This window comes from Ursus maritimus, unplaced genomic scaffold (genome assembly GCF_017311325.1).
Source record: "Ursus maritimus isolate PB19 unplaced genomic scaffold, ASM1731132v1 scaffold_32, whole genome shotgun sequence".
NCBI classification, from domain to species: domain Eukaryota; kingdom Metazoa; phylum Chordata; class Mammalia; order Carnivora; family Ursidae; genus Ursus; species Ursus maritimus.
This window is the reverse complement of record NW_024425786.1, coordinates 16,872,654-16,892,228: the sequence shown is the minus strand read 5'-3', so window position 1 is coordinate 16,892,228 and position 19,575 is coordinate 16,872,654. Positions and strand designations below refer to the sequence as shown.

General features: G+C 37.4%; 1 protein-coding gene across 3 annotated transcripts in view; it reads right to left on the bottom strand.

Annotated features, from left to right (window-relative positions):
- The window catches only part of KDM1A (lysine demethylase 1A), a 58,413-nt gene that overhangs the window by 27,068 nt on the left and 11,770 nt on the right, over nucleotides 1-19,575 (bottom strand). For 2 of the 3 annotated variants that reach the window (XM_040618948.1, XM_040618950.1), the window contains exons 3-5: nucleotides 9,337-9,396; nucleotides 4,282-4,415; nucleotides 218-296 (exon numbers count right to left, since the gene is read on the bottom strand). In XM_040618948.1, coding sequence (XP_040474882.1) covers nucleotides 218-296; nucleotides 4,282-4,415; nucleotides 9,337-9,396 — 273 coding nt within the window. The remainder of the gene's footprint in view (nucleotides 1-217; nucleotides 297-4,281; nucleotides 4,416-9,336; nucleotides 9,397-19,575) is intronic. The other variant, XM_040618949.1, reaches the window with a different exon arrangement.

Below are 19,575 nucleotides of genomic sequence, written 5' to 3'. Positions count from 1 at the left end.
CTCCAGGGATTAAAGTTGGAACACAGTCCTGGTGAAATTATTAGCGATCTCTTGAATTTACTCACAATTTAAAAACCAAGAAAATAATTACCAAGACACATAATAGTTTTCTATAAGGCTTATTTTTGCATAGCACAAGGTAAAGTAATCTGAACTGAAAAAATTCATTATCAGTGAGCCATGAGCCAAAACTAGTCCCACTGAAAACATTACTTACTGTTGTAAGGCGCTTCTAACTGTTGGAGAGCAGCCTCAAAGGTCAGCTGAATCTTTGGATTATCCAACCACAACTGCAACTGTATTTAAATGACAGAAATTTTATTACACAAGCAGACACAGACCACTTGACCACTTGAAAATATCTTTTCAACTTTAAGTCCTCAAATATAGGCTTTCCTTTCATCGAAACAGAGGGTTATATTCCTGACAAACTGATGAAACACAAAACCATGTCAAATGAGTAAATTATTAAGAAGCTGGAAAATATTCAGCCTAAAACAAAAAACAAAAAAAACCTAGTAACTTGCCAGTATCATATAGCTGGTAGGAACCAACTAGGATTTAAACTGGGTTACATGACTCCAGAGATACTGAGTAGATAAAAATCCACAAAATCAAATGATCAATTACATATGCAAAGGTGGAGGGGAGGGAAGAGGTACAAGTGTAACTCCAGTTTTTAGCCTGCCAACTAAATGAGTTGGTATGCTATTCACTAAATGAGGGTCACTGAAAGAAGAGGTAAGTTTATAGTTTCAAGACAACCAAGAGATACAAGATTGGCATCCAGATACAGAACTAGGGTTCTGAGCAGAGTTAAGGTCTGGAGCCATTTGCTTATGGTTGATAACTGAAGCCAATGTGCAGAAGAGGCCTCCCGGGGAGAATATACAACAGGGGAAGGGGAAGACCATAAGGAGCCTTAAGGAACCCCAACCAGTTCACATAATGGCCTGTTTTGAAAGATAAGCCTACAGGGGCGCCTGGGTGGCTCATTTGGTTAAGTGTCTGCCTTTGGCTCAGGTCATGATCTCAGGGTCCTGGGACTGAGCTCCACATTGGAGCCTGCTTCTCCCTCTCCCTCTGCCTGCCACTCCCCCTACTTGTGCTCACTCTCTCTGTCAAATAAATAAATAAAATCTTTTTTTTTTTTTTAAAGATTTTATTTATTTATTCGACAGAGATAGAGACAGCCAGCGAGAGAGGGAACACAAGCAGGGGGAGTGGGAGAGGAAGAAGCAGGCTCCCAGCAGAAGAGCCCGATGTGGGGCTCGATCCCAGAACACCAGGATCACGCCCTGAGCCAAAGGCAGATGCTTAACCGCTGTGCCACCCAGGCGCCCCCAAATAAATAAATAAAATCTTAAAAAAATAAAGATAAGCCTACAAATCTGTCAGAGAGGACAACCACCAGGGAGGTGGAGAATCAGAATACTGTGTTAAGCTAAAGGAGTTTAAGAGAAGGAAACTGAAGTTTAAGAGTTTAAGAAGAAAGGAGTAGTCGATTATTTCAAATACTGCTGAAAAAGCACTAAGGAATGGAAAATAGCACGGTATAATCATAGGCTCTTACACAAATGCTCTTCAAATTGAATAGGCAAGACCAACTAAATGCCACCATATTTCAGTCTTAGCTAAAAATTAACTGCTCCAAGTTTCAACAAAGAAACATGGTTATGTGTAAATAAATCCAATTACAAAGAGATATGACCAAATTCATAAGCACCCTCTACTTTACACGGTTGCCACTGTCAAGGCAAAATGGGCTTCCTCAAGTACACACCAGGCCCAAGCTCCTCACCCCTCAACACAAGCCTTCTTCCTCTGTCCATCCTATAAAAAAAAAAATAAAGCTCGGGTCATAGTCTTTAGCTCAATAATCCTAAAGTTGTTGTGGTTTCAAAATCTGTAAGCAAAAGAACTGATACAATTCTTGTAAGAGAATGATTTATGTTCAGTTTTATAGCCAGAGGCCCACAACTCTAATCTGGACCAATCCTTCCCTCCCCAAATCCGAGTTTTGGTCGAAGAAGATAAATCAGAGAAAACAGAGGTCACTGTAAATCCACCACTCAAATTCAAGTAAAGAGTGAAAACTTCCCTCAGATGAAACAAAAAAATGATGACCTTATCTAAAAATATACTTCTAAAAAAATTTAGTTAATTAATCAATTTTAAGTAAGCTCAATGTCCAACATGGGGCTTGAACTCACGATCCTGAGATCAAGAGTCGCATGCTCTACTGACCGAGTCAGCCAGGTGCCCCCTAAAAAATCCATTTAGATCAAATATTGATATGTTATACACAGAAGCCGATTCTAAGACAAATAAGTGTCGGAAATATACATTAAGAATTTTCCATTCACTTTTTAAAATAATCACCCTGTCTTTTCTTCAAACACTCAAAATCCCTTTATTCTGTACTATGAAAACCCAGTATAACCCACCACTGACTCTAGCCAACAATTTAAATTCAGCAGGGGTTTTGCAAACTAATAGCCAAAATAAAGAAGTTAGCGGTAGCTAAAAAGCAGACATGCTAAAATGACATCTCTGAGCTATACTCAAAGTAGATGAAATTACAACATAAATTTCTTTTACTTTGTATCACCCTAGAGTACAATGAATATATTCTGAATAGTATCTTGCCCTCCTCTACTCTATGGCTAAAAAATTTCTGATGAATAAAAGCCCATGAAAGAAAAATTCGCAGAAGAAATATAAATGACTAATAAATGTGGAAAAAGTCAGTCTAAGTAATTGAACAAGTGGAAAAGAAATGAAAAACTTTTAGTCTATTATAACAGCACAGATTATCATTGTTTTAATAACCAAAGCAGGGGCAGAGCAATAGGGATGTCGACTGATTCGGTCTCTCTGGGAAGCCATCTGACTATAACTATCAATCGATCTATATTGATATATATAACTCTTTCTATATATATATATTGTTTTTGGGTTTTGATATATATTTTTTTGACAAGGTAGTTTTTCTTCTAGAACTCTTATCATAAGGAAATAAAATAACCAGAGATAGAGTCAAGAATGTATAAAGCTGTTCAGAGCTTAATAAAGCACAAATGGACATATAAATGCCTAACTTACAATATGACCCAACTGTCAGACAAAATATTATGCAGACATTAAGGGGCGCCTGGGTGGCACAGCAGTTAGGCGTCTGCCTTCGGCTCAGGGCGTGATCCCGGCGTTATGGGATCAAGCCCCACATCAGGCTCCTCCACTATGAGCCTGCTTCTTCCTCTCCCACTCCCCCTGCTTGTGTTCCCTCTCTCGCTGGCTGTCTCCATCTCTGTCAAATAAATAACTAAAATCTTTAAAAAAAAAAATATTATGCAGACATTAAAATCAAGCATTTAGCCAGAGGAGGAGGATGAAGCAGAGGGGCAGAACAGAGTAAGAGTTTCTCTTATCCTGGGAAAGAAAGACAAAATGGTTATTTAAAAATTTAAAAAACATGGGGGGGGGTGCGGGGGGGGGCAACTAGCTGGTTCAGTCAGTTGAGCACTCAACTCTTGGTTTTGGCTCAGGTCATGATCTTAGGGTCATGGGATCGAGTCCTGAGATGGGCTCAGTGCAGAGTCTGCTTGACATTCTTTCCCCCTCCCTCTCCTCTGCTCCTCCCCCAGTTCGTGCGCTCTCTCTAGAATAAAATCTTAAAAAAGTGGGAGGAGAGGAGGCCCCTGGGTGGCTCAGTCAGTTAAGCATCTGACTCTTGATTTCAGCTCCGGTCATGATCTCAGGGTTGTGAGACTGAGCCCTGCGTCTGGCTCTGTGCTGGGTGTGGAGCCTGCTTAAGATTCTCTCTCTCCTTCTCCCTCTGCCCTTCCCCCACCAAAAAAAAAAAAAAAAAAAGAAAAGAAAAAAAAAGTTTCGGGGCACCTGGCTGGCTCAGTCAGTAGAGCATGCAACTCTTGATCTCAGGTTGTAAGTTTGAGCCCCACGTGTGGCCTGGTTTACTTAAAATAAGAAATTAAAAGTTTAAATGAAGATTCTTTGTGTTTATGAGGTTATGAAGAATGAAAAGGATCCAAAGAACGTATGGAAATAGCATTTCAATTTTTTAAAAACAAAAATTAAATATAAATCTAAAAAAATAACTGAAGGGAAAAAACAACTAATTTTTAACAATGGTTACCTCTGGGTAATGGTACATGTTATAGATAATTTGTAATTCTTCCTTTCTTTTTTCTCTTATTTTCCATAAAAGTAATATGCGCTTTTTATAATCCAAACAGAAAAAAAACTGACATGGAAACTTACTGTGCGGTTTCTAATGAACAGAAAAACCTTCTGGGTCTGTTGCGGTCCACTGATGATATCTGGAAAACAAGCTGCTTCTTGAGAAGTCATCCGGTCATGAGGAAGTCTACTCTGGAAAGCTGCACCCTCCACACCTAGCAAAGAAAGCAAAGGACTTCTGGGAAAAGTGCAAGTGAATACAAAACCAAGGATAATAAAACTCCTTTTTTGCCTGAAGAACCTCTGTAAAGCTCTGCCTTAATCACAGACTGATCTCACCTCCTTTAAAATAAAAATCTTTCATTTTGCTCAAAAGCTGAAACATCTTTAGAATTTACTCTTCTGAGCGTGATATTCCAAAAATTACAGTTTACTAATGAGTGAAACAAAATAACAAAGCATGCAGCATATTTTCTTCATCCGCAAAACAGCTTTGTAATACTGGAAGATACCCTAATTAAAATTAGCATCACTGACAGTGTTCCCGAAATCTTAAAACTAAGGAACCAGAATAAAGGAAAATACACTGAAAGGAAAGCAAAAGAGACTACGAGTGAAAAACACAACCAACATGCCTTCTTTTAAGATTACAGCAGGGAACATGGAGAGGACTTTCAAGGTTTAATAACCAACAGTAAGAAATGCATGATTATCTTGTCAGTGGTACCATCCATTAGTTCCCATAATGCAAAGCTGGCAAACAGTGAGATAAGTTAGGCAGACTGCAATGCGGATACAGAAGGAAGCAAGGAATTTACCTGTCCCAGCAAAAAAACATTAGAAATGCTTTACTACACACGTATGTCACTGCATATACTATACACTACACATACATAGAGTGTATACACGTTCTCTGTACAAGTAAAATATTATTTTGAAACTTTTAAAACTGGGTAATAAATCAATTATTTTTATAAGCTGATAGTTAAGTACATCTTTATAAGATGTCCTAAGAAACACATTTACATGTATTCTACCTGTATTCCTAAGATCACCTTATAAAAGACCTATTTAACCACCAGCTTATGAAAATATCAAGACACAAAGAGTTTCAAAATTCAATACCACTGAAATAATTATATATAAGTAATGAAATAGGCACCAGATATCCATATTTAATCATTTAAAGCACATAGAACAAGAAGTTAGAAACACTGATAATGGAAACAAAATTAAAGGGAAGGCAGGGTAAGATCAAGAAAATAAAAAGAACAAATGCAGGTAAAGATGTAACTTAGAAAATGATAGCTAACTTATTAAGGTGCTGTCTCCACAAAGACATTTATAAACAGTAACTCGGACAAGAGGTCAAGCAAAAATGCCTAATGCTAATATGGGTGGCACATTAAGAAACAATATTCTTGGGAGAAAAGGAAAAAAATCTATCGACTCACAGTAGATAATGAGGGTACATGTACTATATTTACGTTACTAAATCAAATCAACAGTTCTCTCATTTAATGAATCTCAACCTAAAATTAAAGATTGTCAGGACATTTATTCCCTAAGGAAAAAATAATCAGTAAGAGCCATATTGTTGAGAGTGGAACATGAAATTAAGGCAAGGAAAGAAGAAATGCTCGCAACAGGGGTATAGGTTATTTCAGTAATGTGAAATTTTCTAAAACTACACACAGCTTTGATGTCCCTAGTCCCTTACCCCCAATCAAATAAACACAAAATAAAACCAAGAACAAAAACATGTCACATTATAATGAGCATTACCTACACAATAACTCCAAGTCCTCAGAATAAAGATCTCTTGAAATAGGTCACTTCGTAAGTGTGTACTATCCACATGAAAACCAATGAACTCTAGAAACTGTACTCCTCCCTCCCCAAATGGGGGTAGTTTTCTTTCTTAGCTATGCCTTCTACATGCTTACTAAGTCATCACTGAACATCAATTCTACCACAAAATACTACTGTCAACGACAGTCCAAGACACTAAGTTTTATATTACATTTGGCTCCTCATTCCAAGTGCTCTTATTATTAAAAATCACTCTAAATTAGTTGGCTAACTTTGGGAATCTTGAGACTATGTAACAATTAAGAAATGTTATTTACATGAAGTCATGTGGCAGTTTTAAAAGTATCTTTAAATCAAACAACAAATGACTAACAAAAGGAATTAAAGAAGCCAAAAATTGTGACACTAAGGTACGTGTGGAATAATAATCTTCTCCATCTCTGTCTTCTACATAACAATGAGAAAAAACCTAGTTATTCTTAAAAATTTGTCAATTTACAGTTTCCAAAAGCTCAATAATATTTTCTTCCTTTTGGTTTTTAGGGTTGAAGACTATTATTTCAAGGAAGGAAGACCATGATCAACACAAAGGTGAAAACTGTGTAAGAAAAATATCTAACCTCTTATCAAAGAAACACAAAATGTTAACTTGGAACCCAAGCTGTTCAGAAGCTAACTCAAAGCATTCTTTTAATAGGATATTTCCAAAATGAACCAATAGACCTCTCTGGACAATAGGACTCATAAGATCTCCTTTAGAGGGAAAAACCTGAAAGAATAACTGACTTTAATAATATCCTTATTAAAAGGAAGTACTAGTAGTACATTTCATTCAAAAGTAATTTATACTTGCTGTTTGTGTGCACTTAACACAGTCTGGTATTCTGGAAATTGAGAATGTTTCAAAGATGCAACCTTAATTTTTTAAAAGCCCCAGGGCTGCCTACATAACTGTCTTGCCCCCTCAGTTCCTTTTTTTCATACTTCACACAGGAAATTCCAGCATCACCTTTCAAAATGCAGTCATGCTAAAGCAGAAATGCCCTTTCTAATGGTCTGATTGGCTCACACTTTCTCTGAAAACATAGTAAAAGTCATAAAATATTTAAGGGACTATAAAGACCTTTCTCAATAAATTAGAGATGCAGAGAAGGGGCAGGGGAAGGTGAGGATATAAATCCTCTATTCCATGAAAGCACTTTCTCCCTGATTCTGATGATACAGGTAGCATCTTGAGTAGAGTGAGGTAACAGAGATATAAAAATTAACAGAAAAGAAGGCCTCCATGAAAGTTACTTGCCTTTTTCCCCCCCCATGAAGTAGATAAATTAACTAGAATAACTAGATTTCTAGTTGAAGAGTGAAAACAAAAGCCTGACAAGAATCTACATATAAAAGACTACTTAAAATTAGTAAACTACAGATGCACCGTATCCAGTCCTATAACAGTTTAAAGATGAAAAGAATAAAGAATAGAAGGAAAGGAGAGAAAAAGAAAAAAAGAGGAGCATCGTATGATTTCTTATGCTTTACATCTTTTATTTTTAGGGTAAACACACACTTTAAATGATTCTATGAGAGAGGGTATAAGGACTAGTCTTCACATAAGAAAGACGACCTCTGGGTTCTCACTCCTCTAACTGTTGGTATATACTTGGTCATATCATTTAACTCTATTTCAGGTCCTAATCCACAAAACAGGGGTGGATACAATATTATCTGTTTGACAGCAGGAAGCTAGAGAAAATGACCTTGAGTTCCCTTCTAACTTTTAAGATGTTGGAAGAATACACCAACTTGATGTGGATTTATAAAAGTCAAGATATGATCCTGGTCCCAAGATACTCATGAGGGTCATTTGGCTTCATTAAAAAAAGAATGTTGATTGCTTACAAGCACATGCTTCTAACTGATCATCTCACAAATGCATGCTTCTGAACATGGCAAAGATCTAAAGAGAGATCTTGAAGGGTTCAGAATAGTCCCCACCATTCTTGGAAACACTTAAAAAAAACAAAAAAAACAAACACAAACTCATGTTCTACTAAACACTAAGTCAGAAGCACCACAGTTTTATGAGTCTGTTTTTACTCTCAGCAATACAACATACTGTTTACTAAAGCAAAAGAGTGCATTTATTCACGTTAAACTAAAAAGCAACAAGAAAACTCAATTTATTTCTTCAAGATTAAAGCTCGAACGGCTATTCCTGATCCTCAACAATTCCTTGGAAGACCCAATTGTGCATCATTTGATGAACAGCATTCTTGAAGGTTTATCTGCCACGGAGACTCTGAACGAGGATTTTAACTCCTCTAAGATAACCATGTACTGATTATCAACCTCCAATCCCTCGGCTAACATTTAAACAAATTTACTTCTAACATTCTGGATCCCCTATATTCTAATTTCTGCATTAACAGTGAACTTTGACCCAAGAGTAAAATACAGACATTTCCCAGACATGCTGTACACAACGGCAAAAGACAATTTTAAAGTAGACTTAACAGTTGAAAAGTGACAAACTCCAAAAGTAAAGTAATACCCATTCCAGTTCTATCAAAATGTATGTATCAGTCAGCTTTGAGCACTGAACCACACAAAAACATCCAGGGCAAAGGATGAAATCCAGACGTACTACTTTGGATTCCTGGAACAAACTTTAACAGCTCCAGATGGGCCCTATAAATCATTTAATCCTTTACTTTGTCCTAGAAGTAAAAATATCATAGTGTGATCTGAAAAGAAAGAGCATTTTGAGTAGACTTTAAAAAAAAAAACGATTAGTTTTCATGTGACAAAATGTTTAAGCTACAAAATAATTAACTATGTCATGTTAATTGAAAAATTGTACCCAACACTATCTAATAACAACCACCTCTGAAGAGTCCCCTGCCTGCATAATTGCTCTGACTAGCCCTAGAATGCCTTTCTGTCCTTTTCTTTTCTTTTTGAAGGCTTTCAGCCTATGGCTTCTCCTCTCTGTGTATACAGCTGTATTTCTTTTTAAAGGTCCCATGACTCCTAAATCTATGTTTTATATCATGTTTACTGTTACTATAAAAGCTGCCGGGAAGAAAAGGACCCGCCATCTCCTCAAAAAAGTGAAGAGCGGAGGGCTGAGATCGGCCTGAGGACTTCAAAAGGGTCTGCTTGCCTTTGTTCTGGCTACACTCTCCTATCCTACCGCTCTGTCCTGAGGGTTATATTTCCCCTGCGCTTCTGGCTCAAATGTGGATACCACAGCCAAAAACACTTGCAAGCATCGATCCCTGACTTGGCGGCTCTTGCTACTAAGTGGCAAGCATCTAACGCCACCCTCACCTGATGCTTGGCCGTCTCCATACCCTCCAGAACTGTCGTCTTGAAGTCCTCCTGCTTGCCCTGTGGAAGGAAAGAGGAGAACTCAGGGACCTTACTCCATAAATTAAGATAATATCTGGACATAAAGGCCTAATAGTTGGCGACTCACAAATTCACCACCAACTAGTAAACCCATATTCAGAGAGCTCCTTCTTCTCGAATCAGGCCCAGGGAATCCCATCATAGTCTTCAAATTCTGGTCAGAAAATTTCAACTTTACACACTGATTCTTGTTGAAAGGTAGAACAAAGTACATAGTATTTCTAATCACTAAATCCTTGCTGTCAGTCTTATTTAAGTCAAGGTTGGATGCGGGGAAAAACGAATTCTAAACGTCTTTCGCTACTTGTTGCTGAACTGAGAGTAAGGTGTCACATGGGCTCTTGGGTCTAGAGCTGCAACAATTCAGCATCTGCTCCATCTCCCTTTATCTTCACCTTTCTATCCACAAAGAATATACTTATATAACAAACAAAAGACATAGTCTTAATGAAAAAGTCTCCCTTTCACTTCAAAGAAGGGACTATAAAGATTCAGCTCCAAAACAAGTTTCATTTACCATGCATGCTAGACAGCACCAGATCTGGATACGCCAGTGCTTCCGTAGTAAAACTTTCAAACACACAAGACACCCTGCAGTCATATGCCAAGTAATGTAGATAGACACACACAGTGGGGACTGGGGGAGCCAAGATATGGGGAACCTTCTACCTCAATCTATACAATAAGCCAGCTAAGAAATTTTCCATTGACTAATACGTAGAAATAACTTCGAGAAAAGTATCACAGCTTGAAAGTTCAATCGGACAAAGTCAGAATACATCATCTTCCAGACTCTTCCAAAACCTATCACCAAGACAGATGCTATAACTTCTTAAGCTTCTAGCTACCTGGTAACTATGAGAAAACTACAGCATGACCTTTGAAAGATATAAAAACACTCTCCAATGATCTAAAACTAGACAACCTTCACTAGTTTATTTTAAAAGAATCTCAATGAGAAAGCAGACTGATTAACCACCATTTGAATTAAAAGGGAGCAGGAAAGTGAAAATGACATCTTGATCCTCTCGTATTTGAATGTGTTTAGATAGAAATGATTTTTGACATTAGAATGTGTTACTAGAAGGTATATAGTCTGAAGAGTCTCATTCTAAAATTATTTCACTATGCTCCTGTCTGAAGGGCCCTTGAGGTTTTTAGAGGGGTATGGCTCTCAGACAAGGCTCAAGATATATGATTTGTTCTTTACAGCCTTTGGAAAAGAGCATATAATTATGAAGAGATGACTCCTTACAAAATCCAGTCTACAAACATCTTGAAAATGCAGGCCCTATATTTAAAATTTTACTTTTAAAGTTTAAATAAGGGGCACCTGGGTGGCTCAGTCAGTTAAGCGTCTGTCTTCAATTCAGGTCACCATCCCAGGGTCCTGGGATTGAGCCCCACAATGGGCTCTCTGATCAGCGGGGAGTATGCTTTCACTCTGCCCCTGCTCATGTTCTCTCTCTCTCAAATAAATAAATAAAATCTTTAAAAAAAAAAGTTTAAATAAAAAATGTTCATTCTTCATAACTTCCAGATTTATTCATAAAAAATCTTAGATATATTTTTTTTAGAAGCTGTCATTGTTCCGTTTTGTTCTAACAGAACCACACTAGACCAAAAGATTGAACTGTATTTTAAAAAAGGGGAGACGTGGGCGCCTGCGTGGCTCAGTCAGTTAAGCGTCTGCCTTCGGCTGAAGTCATGATCCCAGGGTCCTGGGACTGAGTCCCACATCCAGCTCCCTGCTGAGGGGGAGTCTGCTTCTCCCTCTCCCTTCTGCCCCTCCCCCCTGCTCGTGCTCTCTCGCTCTCTCACTTGCTCTCAAATAAAATCTTTATAAATATTTTAGAACAATGAAATAAATACAGTTTTCAAGAATAACATTTAAGCACTAGGAACAATAAAGCTCCTCTCTCTCAAATTATGTACCCTGGCAGGCAAAGAATGAAAGCTACAGTCTCCTGTCACGAAGGCATCTCACCACTTCTAAAAATAAAAACAGAACCCACTTCCAAGCTGGCCATTAAGTCCTGAATTATTTTATCCTTCCTATTTCTATCATTTGCTTTCTTCCCCCACTATATGTCATACAGTATGCTAAATTAATTTATTTTAACCTACAGGTAGCTCTTGGTTGACTGTTTTCTGTCATGGTCTTTAGACTAAGAAATCCATTGAAACATGGATTTCTTAAGCCTGACTTCTGTGCTCAAAACATTAACAAGGTTGCTCTTTTACAAAAGGTAGGGAGGTCTTTTTTGTCTTCTGCTTTTGAAAAAAGGAACAAAACTCATATATTGTTCTTCAATAAAAATACTATGTAGGGGTCATATGAAAAATATTCAAAACCCTGCGATGATTTTTTTAAAGGGATCCCTCTTAACAGCAGAAAGCCAAAACAGAAATGAAACTCCAAAGTACCGCATAAGCAGAGAAACAGGAGAAAACCAAATAGGTGATATAAACATATGAGAAATGATGAGAAATAAAAAGTGCTTACAATTAAGTAAAGGAACAACGTGTCTCTTAATTTGATGAAAGTTTAGAGATGAGGTCGCTACTTTCTCTCCAATCATAACACACTCAGGAGTATTTGGACGGTGGCTACTTCTCCAAAGACAGATAACAGCATCATCTTTATTAGTGATATTCTAGACCAGTTCTTCCACTTTCTTAAAAACAACACACATACAAATGTTTCCACCTAACTTTCCATCCAGGATTGCCTCTGATTAGAACATATAAAATGCCACATGCACTTGTTCTTTGGGTCCTTCTGGCCTAGGGCTCTGATTCTTACAGTGGCACAAGGACGTGGAACAGCAGGCAAGTACAGTTGTTATCCTCCCTGAGCTCAAATTCAAGATAGAAAATGAACATACGCAAAAGCCACTTTCATATCACCTTGATTTTGGCACCACTGTGCAGGAGACCTTTTGTTTTCTTTTTTTTTTTTTTTAAAGATTTTATTTATTTATTTGACAGAGATAGAGACAGCCAATGAGAAAGGGAACACAAGCAGGGGGAGTGGGAGAGGAAGAAGCAGGCTCATAGCAGAGGAGCCTGATGTGGGGCTCGATCCCATAACGCCAGGATCACGCCCTGAGCCGAAGGCAGACGCTTAACCGCTGTGCCACCCAGGTGCCCCAGGAGACCTTTTGTTTTCATTCCCACCACACAAACACACACTCACACACTCCTCGAGTTTGAAGTAGAGACCCCTAGTACCTGTATTTGTGCTTATCTTCTACAAGTTGAAAATAAAATCTTTGGTTTACTTTACAGAGTAACCTTTCAGCTGCCCTCTAATAAATCTTCCACAGACCTGTTAGGTTATTCTTGAAAAACAGTGAAGTATTTTAGTTACAGTCACACTACTGGATGCTTTCTCATCTTGATTCAAATTCTCAAGAGATCACTCTTCCAACATCTTACAAGGAAATCTATAATGTCTTTCAAATATCTTTATCTGACAAGCATGGAGGGCAGGATCACCGATGTGCTGTTTCTAGGAACATACTGACCAGCAGATTCACATTTTGACTTTAGTTTGTTGAAATCACAAATTGGTAACTTTTTTAGACAATTTGAGAAACTTCTAAGTTTCCTGGGAAGCAATGATTTTTAAACGAAAACCAACTTCTCAAAATTGTACCAAATTTATAGAAGTGACTACCAAGCTATTAGTTTCAGTTACACCTGACAAATTAGCAGAGGAAAAAAAAAAAACCTTAAAAGTTTAAATCACCTTTGAACACATGCGTTTCCACTCTATTAACACCTCAGTTTAGTTTATATTTTAAATAATCTCACTAATTCAATGTTTATTGAATACCTATTCCAAAACTTCCAAGCACAAGTAGAAAGTTGAACACATCAAGTACCTATTTTCAAGAGGCTTATAATCGAATGAAAGATGAAAAATATCCAGAAAGAAACTTTTTTTATTTTTTAGGGAAACAAAAGGCTAACACAGACTTGAGGAATCAGCAAAGCTTTTATGAACAAATCCAGAGATCTGACAGTCAAACCTCCAGCATGGTTCAGAACACTTACAAAAGCAAGGAGAAAAGCACAGACGTGGAACGTATAGAGAACCACACAGTACCTGCAGATGTGGGAGAGCAGGAGAGATAAAATGGGCCACTTTCAGTGCCAAAACCTAAACTTGATCTTAATAGTAATGGGGCAGAACTCTATGATCTGTCACAGGAAAGCAGCAAAACAAGTGATATTGTAATTAATATAATATGGTCACTTTGTACCAGATGGATCACAGGGAAAAGGTGACCTAGATTAAGGAGATCCAACTGAAAGACTGCTTAAATAATTTAGATATGAAGTGAAATTCACTAGAATAAAAAGGTAACAATGAAAATGGATAAGGCATTAACAAGTCAAAGAAGCTGTTCACAGGAAGATACAGGACTTTAATACAGACTTGATCAAAGGGCAAGGGACGGTCAAGATGACTCCAAGTTTTTAAAAGTTCAAGAATGGTAATGCAATGGACAAAATGGGAAATTTAGGGAAAATTTAAGTAAACTAAATTAAATGAAAATACTCTTTACTTGATTACTTAGTCTTTAAAGTAATTAAAGACTAGAACTCCAGGAGCACCTGGGTGGCGCTGTCGGTTAAGCAGCCAACTCTTGATTTTGGCTCATGTCATGATCTCAGGGTTCTGAGATCAAGCTCTGTGTCGGGCTCAAAGGATTCTCTCCCTCTTCTCCTCTCCCCTTGCCCCCCGCCAAATAAATAAATCAATCTTAAAAAAAAAAAAAAAAAGACTGAACTCCAAAGTTTGAATGGGGCCAAAACTTTACAGTAACATGGAGATAATAATACGCTCAGAGAGGGATGCCTGAGTGGCTGTCAATTGAGTGCCTGCCTTCAGCTCTGGTCATGATCCCAGGGTCCTGGGATTGAGTTCTGCATCAGGCTCCTTGCTCATCAGGGAGCCTGCTTCTCCCTCTGCCTGCTGCTCCCCATGCTTGTGTTATCTCTCTCTGACAGATAAAAAAAAAAAAAATAGTAATAGTAGGCTCAGAGAGTTTAAAGCAGCTGTAAATGTAGGACTAATCTCATAAGGAAAGTCAGTTTCAAAGAGGAATTGATCAACACAGACAAATGATAAGAAAAAATAACTGAAAGGTAGTGAGTTATTGGTGACCATCACACCACTTCGTGCTGCCTTCCAGTCCTCTCTGTAGTGAAAGATGGCTTTAAAAACATCCTAAAGTGTACTGATCTTGACGTATCGCCTTCCTTTTTGACTATGATTCTAGACAGAAGAATAAATGATCTACAGCAGTTCGAAGAAATGCAAAGGGAAGTAGAGAGGTAGAAAAGCCTCAGGCATTCCTTCAAAACACATGAGAGGCATTTTAACACAGCTAACACTGACCAATATTCTCCAACAAAATTATCCAGAATAACTGAAATCTATGGATTCCAACTAGAAGAGGAATCTTAGGTTACACTGTCAATAAGGCCTAGAATGCAGGAAAATGGTGCTGCTTGAGGTAGGAGCCTGCCTAAAATTTTCTCACTTTGCCACTGGAGGAGCAGTAATACTGCTGATTTGCACCTGAAGACAAGAGTGGGGTAGAAGTGAGAAACTCAGCACCAGAAACCCTATACAAAGTAAAAGCCCTATAAGCTAAAGAGGAAAACAAAGTTTTTAGAAGCCAATGGGAAGAATTAACTTTTTCACATGCTATTTCCTTCCACGTTACATAGCAGGGATTTCCCTCACCTTTTAGTTCACTTTTCAAAATGTTCCAGAGAAAGTCTACGATTTATATGCTGTAATGTTACTCAACTACCAAGCATAAGGTGAGTTTGAGTAACAACAAAGCTTACTTTTCTAGTTTATTTACCTGTGTTTTTTTTTTTTAAAGATTTTGTTTATTTGACAGAGAGAGAGACAGCCAGTGAGAGAGGGAACACAAGCAGGGGGAGTGGGAGAGGAAGAAGCAGGCTCCCAGCAGAGGAGCCTGATGTGGGGCTCGATCCCATAATGCCGGGATCACACCCTGAGCCGAAGGCAGACGCTTAACCGCTGTGCCACCCAGGCGCCCCTACCTGTTTTTTTAAAGTTAGTTTGTTTACATATGTAGGCATGTCCGTATGTATGTAATCTCTACACCCAGTGTGGGGCTCAAATTCACAACTCCGAGATCAAGAGTCGCATGCTCTTCTGACTGAGCCAGCGAGACACCCCTCACCTGCTTCTGGAAAGGCCAATACTGAAGTTTATCCTGGACCTATTAAAAGAACCATAATAACTTTTCACAACTGATAACCATGAAAGAATTTCAACAAGAGAATCCCTTTTTCCTGCTCAAGTAAGTTTCTCAGAACGCTGGCTATCTACATCTTCTCAGATCATAATTAGAGGCTCTTCCCATCCTCAGTATGATTTGAGTCTACACTGCTACGAAGAAGATACAACTTCTTAGGCATTAATTAATCATATGTGTTCTTCTATCTTCACATATTACAAGACGCAGAAAAACAAAAGCAAAAACACAACTCTATCTTCAAATGTTAAAGATCTCTGTGATTAGCAAATACTGCAAAAAATGTTAACATTTGTTGTATCTCAATAGTTGATACATGGATTTTAATCAGGTTATTCTGAGGAGAGAGAATCTGTATTAGAAAAGTACCAAGATTTGCCATTCCTCCTCTGATTTAACATACAAAAACTTAAATGATCTATTTTGCAACAGACATGTTACTAAAAATGGGGTACCACAGGGGCGCCTGGGTGGCACAGCGGTTAAGTGTCTGCCTTCGGCTCAGGGCGTGATCCCGGCATTATGGGATCGAGCCCCACATCAGGCTCTTCCGCTATGAGCCTGCTTCTTCCTCTCCCACTCCCCCTGCTTGTGTTCCCTCTCTCGCTGGCTGTCTCTATCTCTGTCGAATAAATAAATAAAAATCTTAAAAAAAAAAAAAATGGGGTACCACAAATACTTTCCAGTTTCCAAAAGTGATAGAGTATATACATCAACCTACCCCCATTTTTCCTGAATAAAACATCAATCCACCCTATTCCTAGTTCAACTCTGTGTTTAATAAATACAAGATGTTTGTACACGAAGGTGGAATTCATATTTTCTCATTTGATCGCCATACCAAGCCCCATTTTGCAGATGAGAAAACCCGCATAGACCAAGTATCCTATTCTCTATTATACCATGACCACACCAAATAAAGGATGGTAAGCAAAAAGAATTCAAGAAATTATACAACTAAGGTTGCTCAGCTAACCAAATTACCATTTTGTCTTAATAAAAAACAAAACAATCAGTGAAATGGAATCATTAAGAAAAGCAGCTCAATCTGTCAAAGAACATAAAACTGGTAGCATTTGATTCAATGGTTATCAGACAAAAGCAGTAAACAGTTAAAAATCAAGGATATTAACTACTTCATAAAAGTCTAATCGAATTCCTTCATGTTTAATGTAAAACTTCCAAAAAACAATTTTGGGAAAAACATTTAAAAACAACTTCTGGATTCTCACCATACTTTGAATACACTTTTATTGTACTGTTTCTTCACTGTAGCCAATTCTTAAACCTGTCACCCTAAAGTGGACTATGAATTCTTTGCAGGAAGACCTAGTCTTCAGCTCCGAACCCTCAGAACCCAGCACCAAACCTGGAACAAAGGACTGTAGTTTTACAATTAATGTGTGGAATAAAGTGAATGAGGAACGGCCAAATTTGGGGCAATTTTACTTTGTGTAGAAAATGTCTCTCTTTCTTTCTTTTTTTTAATTTCCCTTCCAGGGTGCCTGGCTCAGTCAGTGGAACATGCGACTCTCAAGCTTGAGGCTGTGAGTTCAAGCCCCACACTGACTGGGTGTAGAGGTAGCTTAAAAATAAAATCTTAAAAAAAAAAAAAAAATCCCTTCCATACTACTTTTTAAAAAAATTTGTCCACTAAGCCAAGGATTTAGGAAGACTTACTTCCCTCCCACTCTTTCTGCCTCTAAGTCCCTCCAAATGTTTATATAAAATGTGATATTTAAGAGTTATTTCACCTTCAATTGGATTTATGTATGCATTTATAACTCATACTAGGCCATAAATTATCTGTGAGTGGGGACCATGTGTTGCATAGTGATATATATCTTGGTCCATTTTTAGTTATCTCTCAAAACATAAAAATTTTGAATTAACCTTGATTACCTTTTCAGCCTGTGACTTTTTTATACTCAGCTCTCCAGTAAATTATTCTGGGGCACAGTTCCAAATCAGAACATTGAAATGATGCCATACAAAAAAGAGGGGGACAAGAAAATTAATCCTAGGTTTGCTTTCTAAATGTATATAATGAAGAACTCAAATGATTTCAGGCACTTATGTGAAACTAGCAGGCCAAAATGGCAACATAAGTAACTCTGTTAGGAATGAATTTCCCAGCAGCTTCTAGTAAATCAACAAAAGAGGGTCTCCTGCTGGGTACAGGGGTGTAACAGAATTCTATAATCCGCCCCGTGGAGGTAATCTGAATCCACTCTCTTGCAATCTGAAAGCTATTCCTCCTATCTGACTGTACTTGAAGGCACGGCAAGAGAAATCAGAGAGAAAAGCCTGGGATAAGCCACTTGAAAATAGGGCACGATAAACAGAATTATTCACTGAACTCTGACTGTAACTATCCATGCTGCCAAACCCAGGACTTTTACTGATAACCATCAGTATGACTGCCTCATACAAGGCCCTAAGAACAAAGAACTATAAAAATTTAAGGGCCATTACACAAATATTAAGACCACTACTTTTTCTTTCAAAGTAAGGAAATCCATCTTCGACTCTTCTGGTCAAATTCTATTATACTAAGTTCTAAAAGACAGTCCAAAAGATTTTGCCTTTCAGATTTTTGCTATACTGAATAAGCAATTCATAAAGTATTTAGTCATCAATCTTTTGTCATAAATATTTTCACTATAATAGTATTTGTGATCAAATTTCATTGCATTTTAAACTAAATTCTACTCACACATACATATTTTGTATATTTTCTATAATTTAAGAACTTTTACTAATTCATGTTGCCATCTCCTTTCATGTGATTTTTAAAAATATTCTTTCAACCTACAGTATGACTATTACATGAACAGGGCCCCAAAATTATTTAACACCACAAATTTTTTTTTGTCATACCAATCTCTCACATCAGTGATTCTGTAATCTGCTTAACAGCCCACATCTCTTTCAAACACACATACCACATACACACATCCATAATTACCATGCACAACAGAGAGCAGGTACTTTCCTTTGTTTACATTTTTATAAGAATTCTTATATATTCTTAAAAGAATATAAACAAGGACATGAAGTGATTCTTCCTACAGTCATTCAATAGAATCAATAAAATAGATTATAATGCAGAGCTGTCGTCAATCAGCTAACCATATCTAACAAAATTAACCAATGATTTGATGGAGCTTCATTACAGTAAACAGCACATCACCGAGGCTGGAAAAATGGTACACAGACACATGCACAAGCACATATATATGTATATATGTACTTATTTTTAAACATACATCTGATATCTCTGTTGAGAAATTCATTAACTTGAAGAAATCTTGAGAAAGGCATCTTTAACAGCCCATTTCAAATTTCATTTTATTATTTTAAAGCAAGTTTCCATAAGTCTTAAGCTTTATACAACTAAGCTACTTCTAACCGCAAACCAGAGTTCCTAAACAGCTATCCAACACAAAATTTAAATCAGAAACTAAGATTTTTCTGAAAATGTTCAACTATTGAAAGGCAGTGGAGTGAGAAAAAAAAATCATGTTTTTGTATGAAAATCAAAAAGCTAAGTGCTAGCAAACCATTAATAAAGTAAAACCACTTTGAGGAATAATCAAAGGCACACAGGGAAACAACTGAACCAAGAAAGGAAAAAAAAAGCAATTCTCTAACAGAAGGATACTTTAACAGAGGTATTATTCTAAACCAGTAAAGTCCAACCGAGATTTTTACTCTACTTTACAGATGCTCCACTATTATGCGACACTACTAATAACCACTCAGTTCCAAAGACTTTTCAGATTCAGTTGGCGTGACCTTAAAAAACACTTTTATGTTGATAGAAGAGGCACTAGGAAACCAAATA